We start from the raw sequence: 24,039 nt of genomic DNA, 5'->3' as shown, positions 1-24,039 counted from the left end.
GTTTTCTGTCTCCCAGATATTGAGAACGCAGAGGCGAGGGGAGGGCCCTTCAGGTTAATGATCGTGAAGGTGGAATTTGGATTCTGACAGCCTGACTCGAGAGCAGCGCACTGGCTCACCAGCGGTGTGAATTCCTTAACCTTGGGTAAATTACTTAACCTTTACAAGCCTCACATACTTCATCAAAAAAAAGGGGATGGAAAGGAGAACCTGTCTTTGGGATTGTTTTGATGGTTAAATGAGATAGAGTCGGCAAAAATATTTGGCACGTAAATGTTAGCTTTTTAGCTTTTTTTTTAACTGAAAAGGTGGGCGTGTTGAACAGAAAAAGCTCTCCTTTCCTTTATAATATCCTGATAAACCTTTTTAGAATTTAAATAAGAGCAAATGAGGCAGACAGGGAGGTGTAGATCCCTTTTACCACAGTAGGACTCTGCTGCTACCCCTTCGCTACTGAAAACCATTAACCCTCTGGAGGCCGCAGTTTACCCTTTCCCAGCTCACGAGGATGGCTGGGGCGGGGAATGGAGGTGGGCAGCCTCCACCCACAGCATTTAGCGCCATCGCAGGACGGAGAGTGCGGCGGGACGCTGGGCTGCGACCCCCGCAGGAGGGATGGAGGCGCGGGGCAAAGCGCGGAAAAACTGCGGGAGCGGCTCGTCCGGCCGTTCCGGGTTCCCGGTGACCCACAGGCCGGGCCGCCCCCCGGCTCCGCCTCCGGTCCTCCCAGCGACGCCCGACTCCTCCTCCTCCAGCGCCTCGCCGGGCGCCGGCAGCGGCCGCAGCTGTCCTAACTGTGGGTGCGGGAGCCGGAGCCATGCGAGCCACAGGCCCGGGGGCGCGCCCCGCGCTGGCGCTGCTGCTGCTTTTGGCTGGGGTCGCGATGTCGGCCGCCGCCGCGCCCTCAGCCCCGCCGCTCTTCAACGTGAGCCTGGACATGGCCCCGGAGCTGCGCTGGCTGCCGGTGCTGCAGCACTTCGATCTGGACTTCTTGCGCACCGCCATGGCGCACATCCTCGGGTGAGCGAGGCCGCGGGACGGCATCAGCGGGGACACGGGGGCCCGGGTCCCATGCGGGGAAACCCAGACACGCGCGGCCCAAAGTGCTTGAACTGAGACTCTTTCCCGCTCCGCTCTGGGACAGGCTTGTCCTCCACCCCATCCCCCGCACCCCCTTCCCCCGGCCTCTAGTGTGGAGGGGTTGGCGGGGACCAGAACTGTCATTGGCTGCTTGCTGCTCTTGGCATCGTCGAGGTTGGGCATGACCCAGCGTGGCTGGTTTGGGTTTCAGGGTCGGTGTCACCAGTGGCACGCCCGTCCTCAAGACATTCCAGATCAGGGTGGTGCGCGAGATGCTGCCCACGCCCTCCTTGCAGGCCTCGCGGGCACCGCAAGCCCGCCCCCTTGGGGACCACGCTCGCTCACCCTTCCTCCCTCTCAGGGAGTTTTCTTTTTCCCTCCTGGAGCCTGCGGATTGGTGGTGCAGCATCTGGGCTGTCAGTTCTCTGGGGAAGGGAGGCAACCAGCACACACCCCGAGAGCCTTAGGTGTACCCCCCAAACCCCTGACAAACACACACACACACACACTCCACCCCTCTGACCTCCGAACAACTCAAATACCTTCATAGCTTTTCGTTTCTAGGGACAAGGTCCCCGAGTGGGTCCACGTGGTGATGCGAAAGGCTGTCGGTGAGCTGGAGCGCTTCCTGCCCCAGCCCTTCACGGATGAAATCCGCGGCATGTGCGCCGTCCTGAACTTCAGCCTGGCGGACTGTGTCCTAGTCAACCTGGCCTACGAGTCCACCGCGTGAGTGCCCCACGTCGGGCGATTGAATTGGGCCTTGCCAGGGACTCCTGTCACATCTGAGTGGGAGCAGACATGTTTTCAGTGTGACAAAAACAGGGTGGTGACTGGGATGTACAGAAACCTTCAGCGCTTCCTCTTTGCTTCTCTGGGTAAATCTGAGCAGCAGATCATGCACGGATTCTGAGAAACGAAAGCAGCTTCTCTGACCTCAACACCGCACTTTTCCTCTTCCTTGAAGCCTCCCTTTCTCCTGCCACCAATCCAGGTAGCATTCCACGTTTGAAACTCTGCTCAATATGTTCTTATTCAGGAAGTTTTTGGAACTAACCCCATTCTCATCTGGATCACCTAGTTAACCCAGTGACCCTCCAGCCTTATAATGCAGCACTTACTTGTACCCCCTGCATCTCACCCCCGCCCCCATGTGTGTCATAGCTGGTGATCCTGACACCTCTTTCCCAGTCTGTTCCTTCCAGAGCTGAGATCACAGGGAACACTGTTCTGGCTAATAAGGCCAGTCAGTATTCAGTGTGCAGCGTGGGCATGACAAAATGTGGTACACAGACGAGAAAGCAAATATGGAGTGTGTGGTTGATCCCAGGCAAAGTGCAGGGGGAGCCTGACGTCTCCATTGGCTCACTAACAGGTCCTGGAATTAAGAGAGGTTTGACTTCAGTTTTGTCTTCAGAACTTGCTGTTTGCTACCACCAACCTCATGTAGTAACAGCTTGTAGATACTTACAGTTTCTCGCCGCCCAAAGATAATGAAAAACTAGTTCTTGGGATAATAAAACTTTACTGCTCCTCCCCGCCCTTCACAGCATATCTAAAGCAGGATAGGTTAAGATGCACTGTGACTGCCTTTCTCTTTAAGGAACTGTGTTAAGACTCAAACTTGTTAAAGTGCTTTTCAATTGAAATAAGTTAATTTTGCCATTCCTCATCTCCTACCTTCATCGTTTTCCTATTCTGACATGTGGCTTTCTCAATAAAAAGTCCATTCTCATTTTCCCTCCCAACCTTCTTTTCCTGGAGTCACTGTATTCAAGCAGATCGAAGCAGAAGTTCTAATAACAACGTTCTAACTTGGTATTCTAATATTTTGATATTAAGGTATATATTGAATTGCCTCACTACATTAAGCACCATCAGACTCCACTAGCATTAACAAAGGAAATGTTTTATTCTCATTTCTGATATACGGCTTTTTGAATCAGGGTAAGACTAGCTACCGTATATTGCGCCTACTGTGTCCAGGAACTGTTGTGATGTGGAAACCAAGCCTCAGAGGGGACAGCTGACTGAAAGTCGGGTGCATGGCGAGAGGTCACTGCTGCTGCGAAAAGCACATGTGTCTCCAGCGCACAGCAGTGCCTTTCTCAAAGCACAGCCAGCTTCCATTTGTTCCCTGGGCTTGTGGGCTACCTCATGTGAAAACATTCAGTCATGACATGGAAGTATTGTTGTCTTACCAGTTTTGAAATACCGTCTTTGAGAGACAGTCTATAAACTTTGCTTTAGACACGTGTGATTTTCATCAGTTCCCTCCTTGACATGAATTCTTTGAAGTTAAGATCAAAAATCTTAGAAAAAATTAAAACCAAACCAAGATTCTTTCTTTAAACAAACAAAAAATTAAGTAACATATTTTTCTCCTAATTAGAAAAGTAATATGTAATCTAGAAAATTAGTAAACACAGAAAAGTATAAAGAATCACAATCCTGTTGCTTAGAAATGACAAGGTGTTTCCTCTCAGTTTTGTTCGTGTGGATATACATAGCTTCCCTCCCGCCCCAGAATTGGACATGCTATATGTAAATTGTTTTCACATAACATTTCATCTTCTTGAAGAATACGGACATTTAAACATCTTAACAAACCTCTTCCTCTTTTCCTCAAACTACTTCTCTCTGGCTCAGAGTTTTAAAAGGATCCTTTTCTTTTATTAGCTCTGTGCAAGGAGCTCCAAGGGACATAGGAAAAGTGCCAAGCCCGTAAAGAGTTAACTACTTTTCCAAGGAGGCAAAACAGAACATTTGTGGAACAGAATGGTTTAGTGCCATTGTACTTGCTCTGCGAGATTCATGGAAGAGAGAGGTGCACTTGAGCTAGCTTTGAACGGTGTGCTAAATAGATTACATACTGTCACGCAGAGGACCAAGCAAAGTTCAGTTCTAGCTGAGCCCAGAATGGGCCAGTTTCAGAGTTAGATTTAGGATGAAATTCTCCTTTAGTATGTTTTTGATGCCCTGTGTGCCGAGGGCAAAGGTCTAGCAATACTCAACACTGATAAGTTGTGTCCAGTTGTGTTTTCATCTTGAATTGTGAATTCCTGTTCTTGTACAAGGGTAATATAGCACCTGTGTCCGTTGTAAGGAAGAATAACTCTTTTACTTTAAGCACTTATTTTAAAAATGAAAAACTCATTTTCTTTATTCTTATTTTTCTCATTCATTCCTGTTGGACTTTCCATTTTACTCAGATTCTGCACCAGTATTGTGGCTCAAGACTCCGCAGGCCACATTTACCATGGCCGGAATCTGGATTATCCATTTGGGGATTTCTTACGCAAGCTGACCGTGGATGTGCAATTCTTAAAGAATGGGCAGGTATGGTCCCTACAGCATAAGATTCAGAAATCAGAGACTTGCTAACCCAAGTTGGCAATCATTAGGATGGCCTGCTATTTAAGTGTGTTATCAGTTTAAGATACAAAAAAATTCAAACTCTGGGAAAAACAAAATCAGAAGAGAGGTTTACATCAATTACGTGTACAGAAAGAAACGTCATTTATTATTATTAATCATCTATTTGAAGAGGTCGATCCATTTTCCCTAAGGGACTCCCTATGGGGGTATGAGCAGTCATCCACTTATGCCAAGTCAGCTCTTCCCTCTGCTTTCCTATGTTCAGGCTGCTTCTGGAATAGGGATGGGCTGCATAGTGTAATAGCTAGGAACACCCAACTTTGGGGTCAGACTGTCCTGGGTTTGGATCCTGCTTCTGTTACTTAGTTCCTTTGTGAACCTGGGAAATCACTTAAACCCATTTTGCAGACTACAGCTCAGAGAGGTTAATAATTACTTTATGGCGATAGTTGTAAAGGTTAAATGAAGGAATCTATACAAATCATGTGCTTGATAAATCGTGGCCAAATAATAAATGTTCCTTCGTATGATTGATCCACACCACTCTCTTATGTATGACCTTTAAAAAAAATTATACTTAGATTATTTTATTTTCATCATAGTCCCTTTAAAAGTACAATCTAATATATACTATTGTCACATTTCTGTGTAAACATTTAGAGAGACAGCATTAATCAATGTTCATTGAGTACACAAAGCATGCTATTGCAGAGAAACAGCACATTCAAAAGCCAGATTTTGTTTTTGGGGTCATTGTTTAAAGACAAGGAGTATATTTCGCTTGTTCTTTGCATTTAGGGGTTGAGTCACAAATACTCAATAGTCATATACTAAATCTCATTTGGTCATCTACTTTTACAAGCAAAAACTTTTTCTCATAAAGAGTTCAGGAAACAGAAATATTTAAAGGGGAAAACTTTCTCCTTTCTCACCTGCATTCTTTTACTTCACCACTATTAACACTTTGATTTATAGCTGAAGAATTACTTCAGAAATGGCTTTAAATGGTAACAATGACAGAATATAAATGCACAATAAATTCTGAAAGGAAATCTGCTATAATGTTGCAATTATTACTGAATGATGGAATAATATTTATTTTCATGCACTACTTTATGCTTGTCTCCATTATCTACAATGAGCAAGCATTCGTATAAATAGACAAAGGAATAAATGCAATAAAAATAAATTATTTCAACTGTTCTCTCTAGAACTCATCCTAACTACAGTAACAGTTGTTGCTTCATTGTCTCTGTTTATCCTGGAGCTCCCATGAAAAATAGCCTATGGATGTGACTTTACTCTCAGTGCTTAGGTTATTATTACCTAATTGAAGAGTTTACACTTGGGTATTGTCTTTCTGCTGAGGGCTCAGAGCCAGTAAATTGTTTTGCTAAATTAAGAACAGGTTACTCACAAAATAATTAATCTCTTATTGTTGGCTAGAGTTCATAATTTTAAAAGTATTTTCACATATAGGACTTCATTCGAGACTCACTGGCAACCTAGTGAGGCAGGCACAAAGCAACACTCTCATCCTCATTTTCTAGGTAAAGGGGCCGGAAATCACATGGGGATGGTGTGGTAGAGGCAGGACGGAACCCAGGCCCTCAGCCTCTGAATAGCTGTCTTCCCCAAACTCCGGCCTTACGCTGTAATTCGGAGTCTCCTCCTGCTGCTAAGGGTTTGTTTATATTAGCCGACCTGGCAGAGACAACTGGACATCACATTTAGAAATAAAAACAGTTTTTCAGAGCTGCAAGATAAAATATCTCATAAAGTATATCTTAGAATTATTTATAATTATGTACTATAAAATGTCTTGGAAATTACAATATGATTTTGATTTTTATAACTTTAATTTGCTCAGCCCTTTGATTGAGAGGGACTAATATAGGGGGCATTGTATCGTGGGATTACTTTTTAAAAAAAAAAAAATATGTAATTACATTTTGTAAAGGTTTTAGTAACAAGGTAGAATTACTACCATTTTACTGCCATGAATGGAGACGGGAAGAAGTCATGGAAGGCCCTTGATGATTTAGGGGAAAAGGTCTTTTATAAAACAAAGGCCACTGTGTTTTTCGCTTGTAATTTAGCCACCTTACATTATTTTTACATCCAGATTAGGTAGAAATAAATAATTAAATGAAAAAGGTAATGGACTTAAGATTCAGTTTTCTAAGGAAAAATGTTAACCTAGGCCTGCAGGTTCATTTCTCAAACTATAAAAATATTAGTTAGTCTTTATTGAACAGCATGATCCAGGTACTGTTTTAAGTAATATCTCTTTAACAAATGAAAGCTGGTATCTGAAATAATTGATAGAGTTTGATTTTTCTCCGCAGGGTAATATAACGGTGTGCTGCAATCATTGGAGTTCATGACTTTCCTTTAAAGTGGGAGTGATCCCTACTGCTCATGGGATAATCATGAGGATTAAATGAGAGAAATATATAAAATAGTTTTTCAAACATTTAAAATTGAAATATGATTATCATGGATAAACAGCCTAACTTGTTTCCCCTTCACTGAGTTTATAAGATGCATGGTATTTATCTCTTACAATCAAGTGAACACAAGACACAAGTTTTTTAAATTGGAGCCCATATGTTACTTCTCAGATGGATCTTCTTAATCTTCTTTGTGTGGTGAAGCCTATTGATCCCTTCTCAGAATAATATTTTATAATACGAAAAACAAAATGTGATTACAAAGAAAACCCATTATACTGAACTATAGTCATTTCAATATTATATTTTTTCTTAACACATTAAATAGTAAAATTGAGCAGTGGCTCTAATAACTACCATAATTTCAGGGTAGTGACAAGTGTGCATGATATTCTAAGATATGTATGCAAAGTATGCATATCAACATAGACATGATACCATTTTGTATGTGAAAATATCAGTGATTTCTGCTGGTGACAGTATCACAGACACTGCTATGACAACATGATTTGTTGCACGCATTCATTACAGAGGAGTGAAATTTTAGTTAGAGGTTAGTAAAAATAAAGATGTACCTTTTTTTTTTCCCATCCAAGGTCACAGATCCACTGAATTATTCCAAGGTTAAACTTTCTAGAAGACTACTTCAGAGTTTTTATTCTATTATGTTGGAACTTATAAGAAAAAAAAAATTCATGAAATTGTGGGGCAAAACAGATGATTTCAATGTATATTTTTGGTCCGAATGGTAAAAGGATACATTGTCTCTTGATTTCAGATTGCATTCACGGGAACCACTTTTATTGGCTATGTAGGATTATGGACTGGTCAGAGTCCACGGAAGTTTACAATTTCTGGCGACGAACGAGGTAATCAAAATGAACTCCTAAGCATTTTCAGCCATGTCCTTGTTCAGTGTTTTCAAAATACTTCATTCACTCACCCAACAGGACACAGAAGAACACCTACGACGCTACGTGGCAGGGCCATGCGTTCATGTGGGGAGACGGGCAGTGTGCACGTGAGCAATGAAGATAATTGCAGGAGTGATTAGTGCTACCGAGAAAGTAAAACAGGAAGGTGTGACAGAGAAGGAAGGAGGAGTGGGCGGTTACTACAGCCTGAGGGTCAGGGAAGGCCTGACTCACATGATCCAGGAGCCAGGTCTGCAGAAGCTGGGGGAAGACCATCCTGATGGGTTCCAGAAATATAAGAGGGTAGTATGGTTACAGCATGGAGTAAGGAGGGAGTGACACGAGAGGTGCAGTGACGTGAGAGGCCATGGTGAGGGTCTTGATGAACAGTTTGGATTTTAAGCGCAATGGAAGCCTTTAAGGATTTTAGGCCAGGAAGTAAACAGGTCTGATTTATATTTTTAAGTATCACTTTGGCTACTCTGTAGAGACTGAATTGTGTTGGGTTAAGATGGAAGCAAAAGGCTATTAGGAAGCTATTGCAATAATCTAGAGGCTGTATAAGGACATTCTACAGGCCAGATCTGTAAAACCCTTTATAGTTTACTGTGTACTTTTTAGTAAGTTTTCTCATTAGAGCCTCACAACTGTTCTGCTAGATAGGTAGGACTGATATTATTAATCCCATTCATTTTTTAGAGGAGGAAACTGAGTCTATGAGTGGAAATGACAGCTAGTAGATGGGGGAGGTGGTTCTCAAATGGATCTCCTGGGTCCTGGCCCAACTGCTCTGTTTGTTATACAACCTCACTGCCATTCCCCAAATCTCAGGGGACATCATTCAGTTCCACAATATGCTAGAAAACCAGAGATGAAGAAACTCTTGTCTCTGTCTTCAGGAAATGATTGCTGAGTGAAGCAGAAGTGTTGGTCATCAGATGAACCCCTGACTGACTTCGTGTTGTTTGCCTTGGTTAAGTTTATTCTTATCTTTTTATATAAATAAGACTTTGCCAGAAAGATGCTAGTTGAGTATTAGCTTGAGTCCATAGTAGTCAATTCTTGATCCTATTGTATTTCTTCTACATTTACTCAAATGTCAGCTGTGCGTGACACTGGTTCTCAACCAATGGTACTCAGGTAACACCGTGACAGTTACTAAGGTTTTACACAAAGTGGGTATTTATTTAAAAGATAGACTTTGTTTCTGTTATTTTGTTAAATTGTTTAACAAACTGAGTAGAATGTTTCTGTTTCTGTTATTTTGAGACTTGTTTCTGTTATTTTGTTAAATTGTTTAACAAACTGAGTAGAACTATAAGGTATGAGCAGTTTAAAAATAGCTGAGTTACTCTGTAACATACATACTTAACGGTGAAACTGCTTTTTAAAACTTTTAAAAACTTTTAAAGCCTTATTTTAATGAAAACCAGTTATATTTTAGTCTGCAGAGATTGAGTTAAAATATCTGAACAATAATGTAACATGTCTTGATTAATGGAGGTAAGATATTCAATTGAGTTTCTGGGCATTACAGAAAGTGCCAACAGCACTTCTAACTGCCCTGGGAAAGGAAAGGATATGACATGAGGGCTAACTAATGGCATAGAGTATGGGAAACTTAATTAACCACCTGGCAATTAAGATCTCAGACTCCAGACAGCTAGCCTTGGTTTATATCTTGGTGCTGTAGCTTGCTAGTGGGGTGCCCTCACCAAGGTGCTTAACCTGTCTGTACTTCAGTCTGCTCATCTGGAAAGCAGGGATGATAATCGCTGCTGTGAGAATGCAAAGAGTTCATGTATGTGACGTACTCAGAGCAGTGCCTGGTACAAAATAAGGGCTATCAAAGCATTTGTTGCTACTGTCACATTTCTAGGCTTGACCTCCTCTGAGCCCCATATTGGAGTACTCAGCCACCTCTCAGCATCTCCACTTTGATGTCTAGTGTGTAGCCCAAATTTAACATGCTTAAGCATATCTTGTGCCTTTTTCTTTTCCCCTTTTCTTGCCCTTTTCTCACTCTGCTTCCACGCAAATCTATTCTTCTCTTGGTTTTCCATGTCTCAGGAAATGGCACATCTACTCCACTGATTGTACCAGGAGGATTCTTTCGTTCCTCTTTCCCTGAGTCTTGTCAGCTCTACCCCCCAAATTAGACTGGCCCTGTCCATTCTGTCTGCCTGCACTGCTAGGCTAGATGCCATCAAACCTGTACTGCTGCAGTTGCTGTCCGTCAGGTCTCCCTGCCTCTCACCCTCCTATAATTCTTTCTGTACCCAGCAGCCAGCATGATCAGGTTGTTCCACTGTTTAAAAGCTACAGTGATTTTCCATTTTGCTATAACAAATCCAAAGTCCTGACTGTGACCTCAAAACTCTATAGGATCACCTGCTGTACCTCATTTTGTGCCTATCTCCTTCTCCCTCGCTCCACCTGCACCTCACCAGCATTCTTTCTCTTTCTGAACATCTGCCAAGCTTGTGCCTGCCTTGGGTCCCTGACACCCATGCCTTCTGTCTGGAATGTTCTCCCCATCTTAGCTCAAATGTCCACAACTCAGAGGAGCTATCCTTGTTCCTCTAGAAAGGGATCTTCCCTTATCACTCACGATTACATTATTTTGTCTTATTTTCTTTATTATAGTTATCCAAATCTTGTTTGTTTAATGGTGCTGTCAACTGAGCACAAAGAGTCAGGAGGCTTTGCTAGAAATAAATGGCAAAGATTTTTTCAAGGGTCTTAGGGTTTGCAAACCAGATACATAACTAGGTAATACCCAGACTGTTCCGAAGAAGAAAGAAAAGCTGAGTTCTTAGAGTGAAAAGTACATTCTTGAGAAGAATAAGTCCTGCGTTCTCAGCCTCTGGGATGGTCTGAGCTGATGATCTTCCAGATGTCAGGGGCCTGGATAATGGATGTCAGGCTGTCTGGACATGTGAAAATTCTTTCCTAAGTTCTTCAGAGTGTTATGTATAGGATTTGCATACATATATCCAGGCATTTATACACTACTGAAAAGTTCAAAACTGTAGGTTTCCAGGCTAGTTAATGCTAGAATAGAATCATTTCTTCATGCCTCAGCCTATCTGGTTTTAGTAATTTATCAGGTTGACTATAGTGACTCCATTTTATTTTTTCACTCTTTCCTCAGTACACTAGTTTCTTCTATTCACTGTTAAATTTTGAGGGTCAGGACCAAGTCAGTATATAGAACTGTTTCGTGAAAAGACTGTGTGAGCAAAGTGGCCCCCAAATGCCGAATGAGCCGAGAGGCCAGAGAACGAAACAAACAAGTCCAGCTTGTTGGCTTAAAGAGTTTTAATAGGGAACTTACAGAAATGCTGTCCTGGGTGGCAGCAGGACCAAATGGATCCCCGCACTGTTTGCCTCCACCCTCCCAGACCACTTGGTTTGTTTATACCCCCTAAGAAATGGACCTATGTACTCTAAAATGAATGTGGGGGTAATTGAGGGGAATAAAGGGACCAGATATTGGGGGCTGTGGTGCCAGGGCAAGTTAAAAATAGACATTGAGGGTGCCTACACATTCCAGAGTCCACCCAGGGAAAAGAGGAGGGGGTCAAGATTTCAGGTGGGTTAGTTTTAAAATGGAGTCAGCTTTTCAAGATGGAGTCAGCTCTGTCTACACAGGCACATAATAGATGCTCAATGCTTAGTTCTTCAATGAAAATTATTCTTTGGAAATAAATCCCCTACAGAGATTTTTAAAAAGATGTTAAAAAGTAATTTTGGGGAATGATTGAACATTTGTATTTTTTTTAAATGTAAGCCCAAATCAAACTTAAAGTTCTGAAAGATATACATTCTGTACAATTTTTCTAGTACTTATTGAGCCACTTCTCCTGATAGCTACATAATTTTATTTTGCCTGGTGTAATTAATAGTGATTTCCTTTAATATAATTATCATTGTTTCCAAACACCAGAGATTCTGTGTATCCGTGTGATACACACACACACACACAGAATCTTTGGTTCTTGGAAACAATGATTTTATGTATATACATATATCATGTTTTTATGGTTGCCATGAAATTTGGGCTTCGTCTTTGAAAACTGGATGCTAGTAAAATCACCCTTTATCTACCAACCTTTCTTCCCTGTCAGCTTGTATTATGGGAAAGAAACAAGACTCAAGGAATTTTAATGAGTGGCACTTGGGCAGCAATTTGTGTAGATACTTATTGTTCCTTCCTCAACTCGGCAGATAAAGGCTGGTGGTGGGAGAATGCGATCGCTGCCTTTTTTCAGAGACACTCTCCAATCAGCTGGCTTATCCGCACTGTGAGTATATTGACTCCGGAGCCCACTTCACCCTGACTTCATCTTCTTAACTGTGTTCCTGCTACGATGCTCTGTGTCATTTAACAATGCTGTTTTAATGTAAGAAGCTCCTAGAAAACATAAGCATCTAAAAATTTGCAAAATGCATATCAACCTTTTTGATAGTAAGATAAAGCTGGACACTAGTTAAAGTGGTAAGCACAGATTTCAATGAGTAGTACAATATTGCAGTAGGGAAAAGTACTTGGTTTGGGGCTCTCGTGAATAAGCTGCTATAGAAATTCTTGTACAAGTCCTTTCGTAAACATATGTATCCATTCCATTTCTGTGGGGTCAGTACTTAAGAGTGGAATTGCTGGGTCATGAGGTTAGAGGTATAATTAATTGAGGTATATAAATAACTGCCATATAATTCACATGCCGTACAATTCATTTATTTAGAGGATGCAACTTACTGTTTTTTAGTATAATCACAGAGTTGTACAACTATCACTACAATCAATTTTAGAACATCTTCATTTTCCTAAAAAGAAACCCTATACCACTAGCAGTCACTGTAGATTTCCTGAGATAAACAGATAAGGTACATGTCTCGCCCTGACTTTGCTGCTTGGGTGAAATACGTCAGCACGGCCTTCAGTATTTCTTACTGATGTTCTTTTGCTTTTTTTCTCATGCAGTGCTGTTAGAGGCAATAAATTCTTTGATACTAAGTGGGGGATGGTATAGGCGACATAAAAAATTGTGTCATCACTCCTGTTGCCTCACTTTATAATTTTGCTGAGTTTAGAACAAACTAATTCAAGTCTAAATACTAACAGCAATATGTCTAAGGCAGGGAAAGTCCACACGGTCCTGCTGTGGGTTGGTGGTTTATGGTGCTAAACGATGGCACTTTTGCAGACAGTCATGTTTTGAATTGTTCTTTTGTTTGGCCTTATCCCCACCTTACCCTTGACAGCATACCTTGGCAGTACTCAGGATGGGTGAGCAGAAAATGCACTTCTTTCACAAAGTGGTAGAAGAGTGGTTGTGAAGGTACAGGTGGGAAGGGCAGGCCCTATACTGCAGGATGTTTTTGAGCAGATCAGCTTGAGGAAGGAACACACTTGGAAGCTGAGGATTTTGAAAGTGACCCCCCCTAACTATCCATGCCATAGACCTCTGGAAGTCTTTATGAACCCCCAGGGCAACTGAATACCAGATAAGCTCACTGCTCTAATGAAGCACACTCTCATTCATCTTCAAGCCTTTGGCAAACTATTCCATCCAGCTAGCACTCTTCCCCACCCCCACTCCCACCCAAAAACCACCACTTTCTAACTTCTGTTTGTCTCCTTGACTTCAGTTCATGCAATACCTCCCTGAGATGCCTCCTTAATGCCTTGGTGAGGGTGGGTCCCCTGATATAACTTCCATGGCATCTTCTCATATGTTGATACTCATTACACTGTGTCACCATTGTCTGTTGACTTTCCTGTCATCCTTAGAAGTTTGGGGAGAACAACAGGGTCAGTGATATTCACAGCTCTGTCCCCTCGCTAGCACAGTGCCTAGCGCACAGTAGGTACTCAAGGTACTCAAGAAACATCTTGAAATGTTGAAAGAAGAAATGAATGAGGAAACATGGGAGTCCTTTGCAAGAGCACACAGCCCATGTTCGGTGAGCTGGGCCTAGAACTTGTCCACAGTTCTTCCCTTTTGTGAGAAAAATCCTGCTGCTATTGGCTCCCCATTAAGATTTCTTCCATTTTAGGAGCCCTGAGGACAAGAGAATGAGGTCGTTTAATATATCCAGAGAATGTGCTTTGGACCATTTGTCCATCAATTGGTGTGGATAACTGCCATTATGATGATGCTGATTCAGGGTTGTCTTTCTGTTCAGACCCTGAGCGAATCAGAAAACTTTGAAGCAGCTGTTTACAAACTGGCCAAGACGCCCCTAATTGCTGATGTGTATTATATTGTTGGTGGCATGTCTCCCTTGGAGGGAGTGGTCATCACTAGGAACAGAGGTGGTCCGGCAGACATTTGGCCTCTGGATCCTTTAAATGGAGCGTAAGTAAAATTAAAGACTGGTCATTTTGTATCAATAACCTTTTTTAATTGGTAAAACTGGAGGTTTTTTATTTTAATGGATTTCTGCTGTAGCTATGTCCCCAGTGACATTGGATAAGACGAGATGGTGTGCTCTGTTGTAGGTGGTTCCGAGTTGAGACAAATTATGACCACTGGAAGCCAGTGCCTGAGAAAGATGACAGACGGTAGGCCTGTATACACTTTCCTGTTTACAGTGTTCTCTTGTGGTCAGGAGAATGTGCCCCTCCTATGACAGGAATTAGAGACGACTACAAATGCCAGCCCCTCCCGGAAAATACACCTGTGCCCCCTTGCCAGTGCTTAGGCTGGGATGGGAGAGTGGAGTATGTGGTGGGGAGCCTTCTGGCGGTTGGCTGGGTGTTGGGAGGGTAAGGTTGGCTCTGGTCTGATGGTCAGGAGCCCTGGTTTCTACCACCAGCTATGCTAAGGCCTCGGTGGTGGCCTTTGGGGCCTTTGGGGACCCATCTGGAAAAGGAAAGGATATAGCAAGGTTCATGGTTTTCTTTGTAAGTCTGTATTTCCCATACTTCCGTAAATGAAACAGTTGGGGGCTTTCATTGTCCCTTCTAATTTTGAAACTTCTAGAATTGTAATAAGTCAATGCGTCCCCAAAGAGCAGGTATTTCCCCCTTGCTTTACTGCCCCATGTGTTTGGTGGTAACTGTTCAGTTCTGCAGTGACATATGTTTACTTGCCCAGCTTCCTTGAGCAGTTGGGGTCAATGGGCCGACCTTTGAATTAATTCCACCATGGGAGTCTGGGACTAAGGAGGAAACATGCTTGGGGGCCAGAATCTGTTTTGTGGAAAGGGAGATAATGAGGCTCCGCCTTTCATTGAGTCTCCCAAAAGGAGAGCTGGTGGGATTCAAGATTTCCTGAAGTGCCAAGTGACATTGTCCATTGTCCTTACAGAACACCTGCCATCAAAGCCCTTAATGCCACAGGCCAGGAAAACCTCACCTTGGAGGCGCTGTTCCAGGTAACGTGTGTCTTGATGTCCAGGATGTTTGGTGTCTTTGCCGATAGTAATTAAAAAAAAAAGAAAAAAAAATTCTCCTCTGAAATCAAGCAAATGTGGTAGGTGAAAATGTTAGAGTAAAAGTTTCACCTAGTTGAAAACATTCTTTTAAAAAGTCAGATGACATTTTCTGAACGTATTTCTGTATACGTTAAAGTGCCCACCTTCAGCTAAGCTTTTCTGCATGTTAGAAAGAGGCACAGTTGTAATACATGTTCCATTGTTTCAAAGGAGAAAGAATTCAAAAATCTGTAACTAAGATGTTAAGTGGTTTTATTCTTCCTATAGATATTCTACATGCATTTCTTTTCTGTTTTAATGGTCTTTTTTCCCTATGCAGGTTTTGTCAGTGTTTCCGGTTTATAACAAGTAAGTGACACCTGCTCACATCTGTTCATCTGACGATCCCGTGGGGCGGGCTTTCTAGGTGCTGTGGAAACAGCGGTGAACAAAACAACGTCTCTGTTCTCATGGGACTATCATTCTACTGGCCCAGGAGGGGCAGATAAACAGAAGTATCATAAGCCAGGTGAGAAGTCCATGCAGGAAAACAAATGTAAAGAAAAACGAAAGTGACATTTCATCCTAAATCAGTGTGGCTGGGGGGACTGCCTTCACTGGTTGGGAGCTTCTTAATTTCACTCTGTTAGAACCTAAACTTTAGATGCCTTTAGCTTTCCTTTGTCTTCCTGGGGAGTTTCTGCTGCCCCACAAATAATTCATTATCTAAGTTACTGAATTAGTTACTCTTTTAGCCTGTACTCTTGGTAGTGACATTCTGTGAGCAATGGCTTTCCCGGTCTACAGCATGGAATTTTACCCAGAGACTTTTCTGAAGTGAAGCACTGGAATGTAGCTACCATTGCGACCCGAAACTCTTAGTTAAATTTGAAAGGCAGCCACCATCAAACTTGTAGAGGAAATTCTGAAGGTCCACTGTCACCATGACAGCAAGGCTACCATATAGGCCAAGAGTTGGCTCATCATGGTTCTTCATCGTGCCCCTGGAGGTGTTGCCTAACTACCTTATCCACACCTAAGACTCGCTCATCCGGGGTGCTGACACCGTCTTTTGCTCAGTGTGGCAGGGCTTAACTTACTAAAGTTAAAGAGGAAGCATCTGCAAATCAATACAGAGTTTTATCTCTTTTTCAATCAATTCCAAAACCCAGCATTTCCGGCTTACTCCTCATTCTCACTTCTGCTTTCTCCAAGGCAGAAATATCAAAATGCTGTTCTTCAAAAAATAACCTAATGCAGATAAAACCTGTAAAGTCATTTTTCGTTTCAAATACCCAGTTGATTTTTTTTCCCTTGAAATGATCCTCTTTTACACAAACATAGAATAGTAGTTTTCCTGATGGCCTCGAGAATAATATATGTATATATGGGTGCTTTGAGATTACTTAGGTATAATGACATTTTTAGAACTGGCGTTATTTCTTTCACTTTGTACAATAATAGGAATGTATCTTCAAAATACCTCTTTGAAAGTTTTTTCTTAAAGTATGGCCTGATAGAAAGATTAATGCTAAAACGCTTATTCCATAAACAATATTCTAACAGCCAAATACAGAAAAACAAATTGCCTAGTCAGTCAGAGTATTTTACCACTCTACCAAATGAGCTCTTTGGGTAACAAGTAGTACCCAGTGGTATGCTAGTAAACTAGCTCTTTGTTTGGCAAAACAAACAAACAAAAGACCCCCCTGATTTGTAGCATTTAGTGGCTTCCATGCTGTAAGTACTCTTACCGGGCCTATTTCAAGTTTACAATTGGCTCATAAACTTCCTCCGTATTTAACAATTGGTTCTCATCAGCCTGTAGGAGCTAGCTCCCACTGTACCTCGACTGGACTGCTTCCAATAGGGCACAATTTTGCCCTCTTAATATTCGTTCTATAAATAGGCATTAAAAACCTATTTTTGTATTCTTACAGTTTTAAAAATATTTATATAAATGTCAACGTAAGAAACATCCAAACCTGTAGAGAACTTCAATGAGTTTATTTGAGCCAAACTGACGACAATTGCTGGGAAGCAAAATCTCAACAGACTGAGAAAATGCTCTGGAGAACGGCAGTTTTGCAGCTTATTTTATACATTAGAATCAAAGGAGGAAACGTAAGGAGGGTTACATGAAATCCACTAATGGTAGATTAAGGGGGCAGAAGAAAGCAAAGCGGGGAAATCTCTAGGATTGGATATAAAGTAAAACAGAGAGACACATACGCTTCCGTGCCACTTGTGGGGTAGGGCGGAGCAAGGGCTGAGGACCAAGGCTGGCTCTCAGCGTGGAACTCTGAGGAGTCTGAGAATTTTAAGTTTGAACTTGGCCTCCCACAGTGTTGTCAAAATAGGAAAGAATACTTTGTGTGTTGTCACTTGAATCATACATTTTAAATATTCTAACATATGTGGGCTTCTAGTTTTATTCTTGTCCTAGGTCCCAAGTGTTAGGGAAGGGCTTGGTGTTTTTCTCTCTTTAGACTATTAGGGAAAATCATGTGTATATAAAAATTCCTCTCGTTGTTTTCAGCTACACAGTTTATACCACGGTAATGAGTGCTGCCAACCCAGACAAGTACATGACGAGGATCAGAAACCTGGGTTAAAAGTAAGTAAGCGGAAGAGTGCTATGAATTCACCTGTGTTATGAAAGGATTTGCTACTTCATTTGTGGGGCGGGGGGGGGGGGGTGTGCTGGTTTCTCACAGAATATGGTAACATTCTTAACTTTTATACATATAGACTATTTTCAGACAGCCATCTGGCATATGACTGTAGGTTGTGTGGGATCAATGTTGCTATTAGGTATTTACTTTGAATTGTTTGTATGAGAGCTAATCTTCTGATGCAGTTTGCCCCTCATTGAAACCTGCTCTTAGGTCAAGGTATTACCTCTTCATTTAGGTGGAAAGGGAAATATCTGGTAGCACTTATGTGTCCCTAGAGTAATAGTGAGGCAGGCCCAGCACCTTTGCAACATGAGAAGACAGACACTGAAGGCAAAGGACACTTAAAGAATTTATTCTAGGCATCAGGGAGTCCATAGATGACAGGAAGGACCTGAGGAAAACGCAGGAGTCCTTTCTGCTGTCCCTGAAATCTAGGCAGCCACCTACTGATAGGACACCTTTCCCTATTGCAAGGAGCTTGTGGAGTTTGTAAACCTGGCCTGATGTTTCCGTCATTCACTTATCCTGGGAATGTTAAAAATCAGTGTTTGAATTAAGTGTATTTATTTTTTCCTTCCCTTACAGACGACTTTAAAAAAAAATGAAATTCTTGAAGAGCTGTACTTTGAAAGATAAAACAAAGTGAAAGGATTGTATTATTTTATGAACAATACAGGCTCCTTCCACTTTAAACTTTTCAACCTTGTGAGTTGGGGTGGCAGGAGGATCAAACACTTTGGAGCTTGTTTTGGTAAAGCGGGTAACAGGCATCTTGTACTCACTTCCCTCCATGGCCTGCCTGTCCCTCTCTAAGCTTTGGCTATCCTGGCTTGAACAACTCAAAGGTAACTGGTCTCAGAGTCTCAGAGGTCAAACCATATCCCAGCTTCTCACCATAACATAGCTATGTTGTCATACTTCACCTTATAAAGAAATGAGCTCTTTGTTTATTATGAAGTGTTTCTGGAAGAGTCTGAGAAGAAAGATTCTTCTAAAAGAAATGGACAGCTCTCATTTGAATAGAGCCTCTTTGAATGTTTGTTAGTCTAACCTTTGATCATATATTTCTATGTGATGGGATTTTCATTTTTTATAATGTTTCTAATGTTTAAAGAAAACCTGATATACCCCCTTTTCCTGAACAGCTACTTTCTTACTGCTTTTTGAAAGCAATATAAAACCAAATTATTTCTGATGGTCACTTATCATTAGTTAACAAAATGTTGGCGAGGAAAGGGGCCGGCCGGTGTCTCAGGCAGTTAGAACTCCTAACTCTGAAGGCTGCCGGTTCAATTCCCACATGGGCCAGTGGGCTCTCAACCACAAGATTGCAAGTTCGACTCCTCATCCCCGCAAGGGATGGTGGGCTCCACCCCCTGCAACTAAGATTGAACTCGGCACCTTGAGCTGAGCTGCCTCCCGGATGGCTCGGTTGGTTGGAGCGCGTCCTCTCAACCACAAGGTTGCCAGATCGACTCCCACAAGGGATGGAGGGCTGCGCCCCCTGCAACGAGCAATGGCAACTGGATCTGGAGCTGAGCTGCGCCCTCCACAACTAAGATTGAAAGGACAACAACTTGACTTGGAAAAAAGTCCTGGAAATACACACTGTTCCCCAACAAAGTCCTGTATCCCTTCCCCAATAAAAAAATCTTAAAAAAAAAAAAAATGTTGGCGAGGAAATAAAAAAAATTTTTCCAAGATATTTAGTGCTGTGTTCTCCCTATATTTTTACCCTTGAAGTCGTGTGGTTCTGAACAGCTGTCCGTAGGTAGCAGTTCTCGTAGATGTTATGTTATTTAAGTGTCAGGATTTAAAGGATTTAAGTTGCTTTATAGAATTTGATTTTTTTTCCCCCACATATATGTGAAAGAAACTTCTTTGATGACGAAGTCAGAAAAGGTTAAAAGCCTGAGAAAGGGAGTTGATTGCATGTCCTTGTTTAGTGTACCAGCAGAACGAAGGAAAATGGGGGAAATGTTGGCCAGGCACCGATCGTTCCGCCCCATCTCTCTAGTGGCCCCGAATATTCATGTTCTTGGACAATGTTGGGTCAAGATTGTTAAATTTCCGTATCCAGTGCCCCTTATAAAATCAAATCTCAAGAGTAGTTTACTCTCGCCAAACATGTTACACTACAATTGAGACTAGAAATTTCTACTCATTAGTCACATTCCATTCTTGTTTTCTGGAAAATATGCTATGATTTTTGGATGGAAGTTTGAGAAAAACCCTAATTTTAACCAGGTGAAGTGAAGCTCTTGAGAGCTTTTAAGCAGGACAGTCATTTAAGTAATCTAAATCTCTGGTTGTTTTTAAGACCTTTGTTTTTTGTGCCATGTGGTTTCACTAGGATGTGCCTAGATGTTGGTTTCTTTTTATTTAGCCTGCTTGGGATTTGTTGTGTTCTCCAAATTTCAGATTTATTTTTTAAATTCAGTTTTGGAAAATGCTCAGTTGTCATCACTCTAAGAATTGCTCTCCTACATTCTCTAGTGTCTTCTCCTGAACTCCAAGTTGTGGGTGACATCTTCTCTATCCTCTGTCTCTTAGCCCTTCTGGAATTTTAGGGGGGAAAAGTGAGAGGAGTGGATTTCTCTCTCAATGATGTATTCCAGGTAATTTTTAAAAGATTTTTTTCCTGTAAATTATTCTGAACAGATGTTCAGAGCTCTTCAATGGGTTTATTGAGTTTTTAATATCAAGGATAATATTTTTATTTTAGATGGACTAGTTCAATGGTGCTTTTTCAAACCTGCCAGGATTTTATTTTTTTTTGATAGCATCTTTTTCTTTGTTTTGACATCTTTTGTTAAGCTTCTTACCCCATACTGGTTTTATATTCTACTTCTAAATTCCATCATCAAGCCCTCAGGTGTCTGATTTTGCTGTTTGCTTTTGTTGACTCTCCCTTTTGGAAGCTTTCATAGTGTTTTGTAATTTTGGATTGTGAACTCTTGTTCCTCTGGAAAACCTGAAGTCCTGATTGGTGGTGCACTCCCCAGAGAGGATGTGTGTTTGTTAATTTCTCAGTTGTGGTTTCTTAGAAAACTCAGGTAGTATAAATGGAAGCCTCAATTTATATTGTATGAGGGCAGACCTATACTTACAAATTCACAGAGACGAGCCCCACCCTCTGCATAGTCTGAGACATTTTAACTCTTCATCTGGTATGCACCCAGGTCCTTCTCCCTTTCTCCTCTACTTCCCAAGGCAATTGTCGTAGAGCTCAAGGTTCTATGTTACTGGCACCAGCAAATGCCCTTAGAGCCACATGGTTTCAGTGCCAGCTTACCTCCCAGATTTCCCCTCTATTTCCTATTCTCTCTTTACTTCCTTTTTTTCTCTCTGATTTTACTTACTTACTTGCAAACTCAGCTGAGCATTATGCATTTAAGAAAGATGTTGGTTTATCATTACTAGGAGTTATGTAGAAGGAATGTTTTTTCAGGATATTTATCCCTCCAAAGTATCCAGAAATCAAAGAAGTATATGAGAGATTTTCATTTTTTAAAGTTCATTCTGTGTATGACATGGAACATGCATTGGAGGGGCCCAATAATTGAAAAGTGAAAACCAGTTTGATTGACGTTGTAGTAGCACAGATATGAAATTAGATGGATTGCAGGATGTGGAAACAATCGAAATGTCCATCGACAAATGAATGGATAAAGAAAATGTGGTGCATATATGCAATGGAATATTATTCAGCTTTGAAAAAGAAGGAAATTTGTCATCTGTGACAACACAGATGAACCTTAAGGACATTATGCAAGTGAAATAAGCCAGTCACAGAAGGACATTTACTGCATGATTCCACTTATATGAGATTGGTGGGGTTCATAACATGCTACCCCAAATTACGGCTGCTTGGCATATTTTGAATATTTTAAACAGAAGTAGGAAGATCATTCTGACCTCCTCTTCCCTTTGCCTTTCTTCCCTGAAACAGGTCATAAAACCATCAGGCAAGAGATGCCTACCCCAGACCTGGAGAAGAGGAGCATTCTTACCTCCCCAGACAAAGGGACGTGGAGAAGAATCTGAACAAACAGGCCTTGTGAAGTTTCCCCCAGTTTACTGCAATTACCTCATACTCCTTAACCTCTCATATTCATCAAACCTGGCACAAACTACTCAGGACTAACTGTTTCTTTGGGGCTTCATTTCCTTATGAAGGCTCCTATGTCACATAAAATTTGTATTAAATCAACTTGTATGCTTTTGTCCTGTTAATCTGTCTTTGTCAGTTTAATTTTCAGATCCAGCCAGGGACCCCAAGAGGGTGAAGGAAAACTTTTCCCTCCCCTGCAAGGTATCTAAAATAGTCAGATTAGTAGAAACCAGGGGCTAAGGAGAAATTCCTATTCAATAGGTACCATGTTTCCCCGAAAATAAGACCTAGCCGAACCATCACCACTAATGCGTCTTTTGGAGTAAAAATTAAATAAGACCTGGTCTTATTTTAATATAATATATGACCGGGTCTTATATAATAATATAACATAATATAAGACCCGGTCGTCTATAATATAATATAATATAATATAATATAATATAATATAATATAATATAATATAAGACCGGGTCTTATATTAATTTTTGCTCCAAAAGATGCATTAGAGCTGATGGTCCGGCTAGGTCATATTTTCGGGGAAACACAGCACTTCTAGATGACTATCTTCAGAAACACTCTCAAGGGTACAAAACCCCATGAACAGAGATGGTCTTGGCAGCATTGTTTGTAATAGCAAAATAACTGGAATCTACTCCAAAGACCACTAATGAGCGATGGGATGAATAAATTATGATTCCCCCACCCCAATCCTATGAAATACTATGTAGGCATTAAATAGAATAATTTACCATTGGCTGTGGTTATTCTTGAATGTGGGTTCACTTTCTATTTACATGATGCACCAGGAAAGTTTTGAGTGAAATTTTGGAAACATATCCAATTGCCAAGGCTACTATTATTCATTATCTTTTGAGATTTTTCTCATGATTATGAGATACTTTTATAATAAAAAATGCAATAAAATACATATTTAAAAACCAACTACAAAAAAAAAAAACAACTACAGATTTCCCTTTTAAAAAGGGCCACTACATCTCAATAAATTATTTTTTAAAGTCAGTAGATGTCACTCTGAGCCAACCCTTTGTGTCATATAATTTTTTTAAAACACCAGTAGATGTCACTCTGAGCAAATGCTCTGTTTCATAACAGCAGCTGCTAGAAAACACTGATTTCCTCATCACCAACTATAACAGCTAGAAATAGCGATGCTATCTGGTCTCAGGGAAATGCTGACTCCCGTAGAATGTCTGCAGGTGCTGGAAAGGAGGAGAGGCACAAACGCGGAGGTGGAGGCAGCATGTCTGAGGGGGCAGAGCTAAACCTGGACCTGAGTTAGGAAAGGGATCTGTCCAGTAGAAACTGGGCACACCTTGGCCAAAGTCAAGCTCCTTAATTCTGGGCCATGGATTCATGTGTGTTAGCCTTGACAATTAATTTTGTTTCCAAAATTTCTACCTTCATGCAAAATCTTTCCAGCACCTTAGAGAGGAATTTTGAAGGTAAAAAAAAGTCAAACCCAAATCTGATCAAGCTTCTGGATCTACCTACTAAATTGGAAGAGCTAGAGGGCCCGGAGGCATGTGATAAATGTCAGCAAGAGTTTGTAGTCAGCAAAATTCACACTGGGGACTCTACAGGACAAATGACCTGGTTTCTTCAACAAATAAATTTCAAGGAGATGAGAGATAAAGAGGCAGCCTACAGAGTAAAAGAGGCTTAAGAGCTATATCAAGCAATTGCAATACATAGAACTTCAGATCCCTAACCAAAGAAATTATTTTTTAAAAATGGCAATGAGAGATGTGTGAATGCTAGCTAGATATTTAATGATATTAAGGAATTACTCTTATTTTTTTAGGTATGATCATGATATTGAGCTTATTTTGTTTCTAAGTCCTTAGAGAAACATTGATATATTACTGGGATTAGTTTCAAAATAGCAGACGTGGATGAAATCACAATGGCCCTAAGTTGATCATTGTTGAAGCTGGGTGATGATTAATTGAGTTAATTATACTATTCCCTTTACT

General features: G+C 41.3%; 1 protein-coding gene across 2 annotated transcripts; it reads left to right on the top strand.

Moving 5' to 3' along the window:
• The first annotated feature begins 746 nt into the window (after positions 1 to 746).
• Positions 747 to 22,164, top strand: NAAA (N-acylethanolamine acid amidase). Of its 2 annotated transcripts, none has more exons than XM_033106668.1 (11): positions 747 to 1,020; positions 1,645 to 1,809; positions 4,293 to 4,419; positions 7,690 to 7,780; positions 12,056 to 12,132; positions 14,018 to 14,190; positions 14,334 to 14,396; positions 15,145 to 15,211; positions 15,591 to 15,619; positions 17,790 to 17,867; positions 21,881 to 22,164. In XM_033106668.1, exons 1-10 carry the CDS (start codon positions 818 to 820, stop codon positions 17,863 to 17,865), a joined length of 1,071 nt encoding a protein of 356 aa, XP_032962559.1. In that variant the 5' UTR covers positions 747 to 817; the 3' UTR covers positions 17,866 to 17,867; positions 21,881 to 22,164. The 2 variants fall into 2 exon arrangements, with proteins under 2 accessions (XP_032962559.1, XP_032962560.1); XM_033106669.1 differs by lacking the exon at positions 21,881 to 22,164 and adding an exon at positions 18,514 to 18,783.
• Positions 22,165 to 24,039: the final 1,875 nt, after the last annotated feature.

Source organism: Rhinolophus ferrumequinum, chromosome 5 (assembly GCF_004115265.2).
Source record: "Rhinolophus ferrumequinum isolate MPI-CBG mRhiFer1 chromosome 5, mRhiFer1_v1.p, whole genome shotgun sequence".
NCBI classification, from domain to species: domain Eukaryota; kingdom Metazoa; phylum Chordata; class Mammalia; order Chiroptera; family Rhinolophidae; genus Rhinolophus; species Rhinolophus ferrumequinum.
This window is presented reverse-complemented; position numbering and strand designations above follow the sequence as displayed.

Bases quoted from the DNA above. Each gene is read 5' to 3' on its own strand.
- NAAA (XM_033106668.1), top strand. From the start codon at position 818: ATGCGAGCCACAGGCCCGGGGGCGCGCCCCGCGCTGGCGCTGCTGCTG. The intron at 14,191-14,333 runs GTAAGTAAAATT...GCTCTGTTGTAG, and splicing joins CTGGATCCTTTAAATGGAGC to GTGGTTCCGAGTTGAGACAA. The intron at 15,620-17,789 runs GTAAGTGACACC...CGTTGTTTTCAG, and splicing joins GTGTTTCCGGTTTATAACAA to CTACACAGTTTATACCACGG.